At 46.0% G+C, this 6,135-nt stretch overlaps 1 protein-coding gene across 6 annotated transcripts in view; it reads left to right on the plus strand.

The window, feature by feature from the left end:
• The window catches only part of PRDM15 (PR/SET domain 15), a 46,776-nt gene extending 41,098 nt beyond the window's left edge, over positions 1–5,678 (plus strand). For all 6 annotated transcript variants that reach the window (XM_077293834.1, XM_077293830.1, XM_077293831.1 and 3 more), the window contains one exon: positions 5,024–5,678. In XM_077293834.1, the coding sequence (XP_077149949.1) occupies positions 5,024–5,536 (513 nt within the window). In that variant the 3' untranslated portion in view covers positions 5,537–5,678. The remainder of the gene's footprint in view (positions 1–5,023) is intronic.
• Positions 5,679–6,135: the final 457 nt, after the last annotated feature.

Raw genomic sequence — 6,135 nt, forward strand, 5'->3', positions numbered from 1 at the left:
CCCGACCACTCATAGAGAAAGCCGGGAGTCCTGCTTCCCCGACCTCTCATAGAGAGAGCCTGGGAGTCCTGCTTCCCCGACCACTCATAGAGAGAGCCTGAGTCCTGCTTCCCCGACCACTCATAGAGAGAGCCTGAGTCCTGCTTCCCCGACCACTCATAGAGAAAGCATGGGAGTCCTGCTTCAATGACCACTCATAGAGAAAGCCTGGGAGTCCTGCTTCCCCGACCTCTCATAGAGAGAGCCTGGGAGTCCTGCTTCCTCGACCACTCCTAGAGAGAGCCTGAGTCCTGCTTCCTCGACCACTCATAGAGAGAGCCTGAGTCCTGCTTCCCCCGACCACGCATAGAGAAAGCCGGGAGTCCTGCTTCCCCGACCACTCATAGAGAAAGCCGGGAGTCCTGCTTCCCCCGACCACTCATAGAGAAAGCCGGGAGTCCTGCTTCCCTGACCACTCATAGAGAGAGCCTGGGAGTCCTGCTTCCCCGACCACTCATAGAGAGAGCATGGGAGTCCTGCTTCCCCGACCTTTCATAGAGAGAGCATGGGAGTCCTGCTTCCCCCGACCACTCATAGAGAGAGCCTGGGAGTCCTGCTTCCCCGGCCACTTATAGAGAAAGCCTGGGAGTCCTGCTTCCCCGACCACTCATAGAGAAAGCCGGGAGTCCTGCTTCCCCCGACCACTCATAGAGAAAGCCGGGAGTCCTGCTTCCCTGACCACTCATAGAGAGAGCCTGGGAGTCCTGCTTCCCCGACCACTCATAGAGAGAGCATGGGAGTCCTGCTTCCCCGACCTTTCATAGAGAGAGCCTGAGTCCTGCTTCCCCGACCACTCATAGAGAGAGCCTGTGAGTCCTGCTTCCCCGACCACTCATAGAGAAAGCCGGGAGTCCTGCTTCCCCGACCTCTCATAGAGAGAGCCTGGGAGTCCTGCTTCCTCGACCACTCATAGAGAGAGCCTGAGTCCTGCTTCCTCGACCACTCATAGAGAGAGCCTGGGAGTCCTGCTTCCCCGACCTTTCATAGAGAGAGCCTGGGAGTCCTGCTTCCCCGACCACTCATAGAGAAAGCCGGGAGTCCTGCTTCCCCGACCACTCATAGAGAAAGCCGGGAGTCCTGCTTCCCCGACCACTCATAGAGAAAGCCGGGAGTCCTGCTTCCCCGACCACTCATAGAGAAAGCCGGGAGTCCTGCTTCCCCGACCACTCATAGAGAGAGCCTGGGAGTCCTGCTTCCCCGACCACTCATAGAGAAAGCCTGGGAGTCCTGCTTCCCTGACCACTCATAGAGAGAGCCTGGGAGTCCTGCTTCCCCGACCTCTCATAGAGAGAGCCTGGGAGTCCTGCTTCCCCGACCACTCATAGAGAGAGCCTGAGTCCTGCTTCCCCGACCTCTCATAGAGAGAGCCTGGGAGTCCTGCTTCCCCGACCACTCATAGAGAGAGCCTGGGAGTCCTGCTTCCCCGACCACTCATAGAGAATGCATGCGAGTCCTGCTTCCCCGACCACTCATAGAGAATGCATGTGAGTCCTGCTTCCCCGACCACTCATACAGGGAGCCTGAGTCCTGCTTCCCCCGACCACTCATAGAGAAAGCCGGGAGTCCTGCTTCCCCCCACCACTCATAGAGAGAGCCCGAGTCCTGCTTCCCCGACCACTCATAGAGAGAGCCTGGGAGTCCTGCTTCCCCCGACCACTCATAGAGAGAGCCTGGGAGTCCTGCTTCCCCGACCACTCATAGAGAATGCATGCGAGTCCTGCTTCCCCGACCACTCATAGAGAATGCATGTGAGTCCTGCTTCCCCGACCACTCATACAGGGAGCCTGAGTCCTGCTTCCCCCGACCACTCATAGAGAAAGCCGGGAGTCCTGCTTCCCCCCACCACTCATAGAGAGAGCCCGAGTCCTGCTTCCCCGACCACTTATAGAGAAAGCCTGGGAGTCCTGCTTCCCCGACCACTCATAGAGAAAGCCTCTGTTTCCTGCTTCCTCACCAGGGGCGTAACAACCCTTGGGTCATAGGCGCACTGATGCTAGCAAAAACTTCAACTGGATGTGCTCCCTCGGACGTACATCCAGCTGAAGTGTATTGAAGTGCACAGGCCCATGCACGACAGTTCACGCTACCGGCCAATCAGAGGTCAGCAGCTGGCGTGCACGTGATGGGGTGCATGGCGGTGACATAGGAGCAAAGGGAAGGTGACTATTTTATTTAAAATAAATAAATCAGTGACCATACTAGTACATTGATGATTATGGGATGCATTATATGACACGGATAACTATGGGGGTGCATTATACTTCTTCTATGGAGCCCCATGACTTCTATGTATGCGCCTGGTGGGTATACTTTATTTCTTCCATACATTAAAGAACAATCAGTAGATTTGGTTTCCAGTACCATCTCTATGCTGACGACACCCAATTATACACCTCTTCTCCTGTTATCACGCCGACCTTTTTAGAAAACACCAGTGATTGTCTTACCGCTGTCTCTAACATCATGTCCTCCCTCTATCTGAAACTGAACCTGTCAAAAACTGAACTCCTCGTGTTCTCTCCCTCTACAAACCTACCTTTGCCTGACATTGCCATCTCTGTGTGCGGTTCCACCATTACTCCAAAGCAACATGCCCGCTGCCTTGGAGTCATCCTTGATTCCGAGCTTTCATTCACCCCCACATCCGATCACTGGCTCGCTCTTCTTATCTGCATCTCAAAAACATTTCCAGAATTCGCCCTTTTCTTACTTTTGACTCTGCAAAAACTCTTACTGTCTCACTTATTCATTCTCGTCTGGACTATTGTAACTCTCTACTAATTGGCCTACCTTTTACCAGACTCTCCCCGCTCCAATCTGTCCTGAATGCTGCTGCCAGGATCATATTCCTCGCCAACCGTTACACCGATGCCTCTACCTTGTGCCAGTCATTACACTGGCTACCCATCCAATCCAGAATCCAGTACAAAACTACTACCCTCATCCACAAAGCACTCCATGGCTCAGCACCACCCTACATCTCCTCTCTGGTCTCAGTCTACCAACCTACCCGTGCCCTCCGCTCTGCTAATGACCTCAGGTTAGCATCCTCAATAATCAGAACCTCCCACTCCCGTCTCCAAGACTTTACACGTGCGGCGCCGATTCTTTGGAATGCACTACCTAGGTTAATACAATTAATCCCCAATCCCCACAGTTTTAAGCGTGCACTAAAAACTCATTTGTTCAGATTGGCCTACCGCCTCAACGCATTAACCTAATTATCCCTGTGTGGCCTATTAATAAAAAACAACAACATAATCAGGTTCCTCCATCATGTTCTCATACACTTTATGCAGTTAATAGCCCTCTGTGTCTGTACTGCTACATACTTAGGCAGTTAACTGGTTCATGCAGCTTTACATGAACACCCGAGCCTTACACTATGGCTGGTCCAAATAACTAAAGCAATTGTTACCATCCACCTCTTGTGTCTCCCCTTTTCCTCATAGATTGTAAGCTTGCGAGCAGGGCCCTCATTCCTCCTGGTATCTGTTTTGAACTGTGATTTCTGTTATGCTGTAATGTCTATTGTCTGTACAAGTCCCCTCTATAAGTTGTAAAGCGCTGCGGAATATGTTGGCGCTATATAAATAAAATTATTATTATTATTATTATTAGCGGCAGAACGAAGGACGTATACCAGGATGAGGGGCATATAGCAGAATGGACGATATATAGATATATATTCCATGATGGGGCCAGGACGAGGGACATATATACCAGGATGGAGGGTGTGCGTGTGTGTGAGTGTATATATATATATATATATATATATATATATATATATATATATATATATATATATATATATATATATATATATATATATATATATATATATATATATATACGGTATATATATAATATATAGCGAGAGCCTGTAAGCTAAAGTGCCGCTGTCAGCAGGATTGTGCCCAGTAACTACAGACAGTGTCAGGTTGGCGCCGTTATGCTGATTACAATGATTCCTTAGTTAATGAAATCCGTCTTGTGCTTCTTTCTTTTTTTAATCCTTATTTTTAGTTTTTAATTAATGATATGCTCGTGCTCCAGGGCGGGGTTCATGTATGTGGTGCTCTGATTATATAGTCATAATGCAGCCTGCTGATAGGTCACTGATCCCTCACTGACCCGCCCCCTAGTTTACATAATACCGTCACATACTGTACGGAATAATAAAACCCCAGGCTTCTGCAGTCGGGTGCCGGCCGTGGCCCCGCACTGCAGCGTAATCGCATGGTTACTTTGCACTTAATCCCTTTTGCAGATTTATGAGCAAGGAAAAAGAAAAGTCTTTTTGAAAATGGCGCCTGCGCAGTAGCAGCTGTGGGTTAGTATAGAGATCTGATAGCTGCTGTTGCGCGGCTGCCATTTTGGAGGAGGACATTTTTTTTTTTTTCTTCAGCAAGTTGGCTTGTTGACTTTTTAATCATTATTTATTATCCAGTATTAATTTATTCATTTATTATTAATCATTATTATTCAGTATTTATAATTAAACATTAATATTCATTATTATTCATTCATTATTATTAATCATTATTCAATATTTATAATATTAATATTCTATTACTCAATTTAAAAATTAATCATTATGCATTCATTATTTATTATTATTATTAATCATTAATCATTCAGTATTAATAATTATGATTAATCCATTAATCAATTCTAAAAATTAATCATTAATATTCATTATTATTTATTCATTATTTACTATTATTAAGCATTATTATTCAGTATTTTTTAATACTTAATATTCTATTAATCAATTCTAAAAATTAATCATTAATATTCGTTATTCATTATTTATTAATCATTATTATTCAGTATTTTTTTATTGTTTTTAATATTCTATTAATCAATTCTAATAAAAAATCATTAATATTCATTATATATTATGAATGCTTATTAATAATCATTATTATTGTTACAAAAAAAATGAAAAAACATTTTTATTAATGTGGTTTTTTTTTTTTAGGTCGTGGTGACTATCAGCGATGGAAATGTCCCGGCCCCGTCGTGCTCCGTGGGATTAACCAACATAACGGTGACCCCCATCACCACCACAGCGGGGGCGCAGTTCGCCAGCCTGCAGCCAGTGGCAGTGGGTCACCTGACGGCTCCTGACCGCCAGCTCCAGCTGGACAGCTCCATCCTGACCGTGACCTTCGACGCGGTGAGCGGCAGCGCCGTACTTCACAACAGGCCGGCCGAGCTGGCGATAACGGCGGCCCAGGAGGCAGCCGGCCCTCACCCCGTCGCCCACTTCATCAACCTCACGACGTTCGTCAATTCCATCGCCCCGCTGGGAGGACAGATCGCCACCGAGGGACCGCTGACGTGGAGGGCGGTGCCGGTGGGGGAGACTCCGCCTCCTGCAGAGGAAGACCCGCCCTCAGAGGCTGTGACGGATCAGGAGCCTCACATGTCTCCCACCCGGGCCGGACAGACGGGAGAAGTGGACTCACAAGAACAGATGTACAGTTACTAAGCTACCAATTAGTCGCCGACTAAACTATGAACTGGAAGAACCATTACTGATAAATTATCAAGTTTTTTTTTTTTTTTCTGCCAAAATCGCAGAATAATTAACAGTATTGCTTATTGACAGGCCTTCACTCCTTTTTTTTTTTTTTTTTTTTTTTTTTTTTAACTGTTAAAGGGATTGCCCATCATTCTGGACCTTTTTTTTTTATTTTATTTTTTTTTAATTGAAAGTTTTTAGGAATCTAAATTCTTAAAAAAAAAATAGATTTTTTTATTTTTATTTTTATTTTTCTTCCTTTATAGCCTCTGCATTGCACCCATCCATTGTCAGCTGCAGAAAGAGTCAACTGAGCCTCCATCGGTGAGCTCGTTCTCACTCGTGTCTTTTTCTGAACTCCTCTGACCTGAGATCGCAAGTGACGGAAGACGAGACCCTGGAAAAGACAAACCGTGCTACGTTTTTAATGAAACCCAATTGCAAAAATAATTTAATAGTTTAATCTCAAATACATTCAATTAAGGAAAAAAATCCTTAAATGACAAACTATGGGAGTGGTAATTACGGGTTACATTTCCTCCAGAGATGACTTTCCTAAATATGAA

This window comes from Ranitomeya variabilis, chromosome 3 (assembly GCF_051348905.1).
Source record: "Ranitomeya variabilis isolate aRanVar5 chromosome 3, aRanVar5.hap1, whole genome shotgun sequence".
NCBI lineage: Eukaryota > Metazoa > Chordata > Amphibia > Anura > Dendrobatidae > Ranitomeya > Ranitomeya variabilis.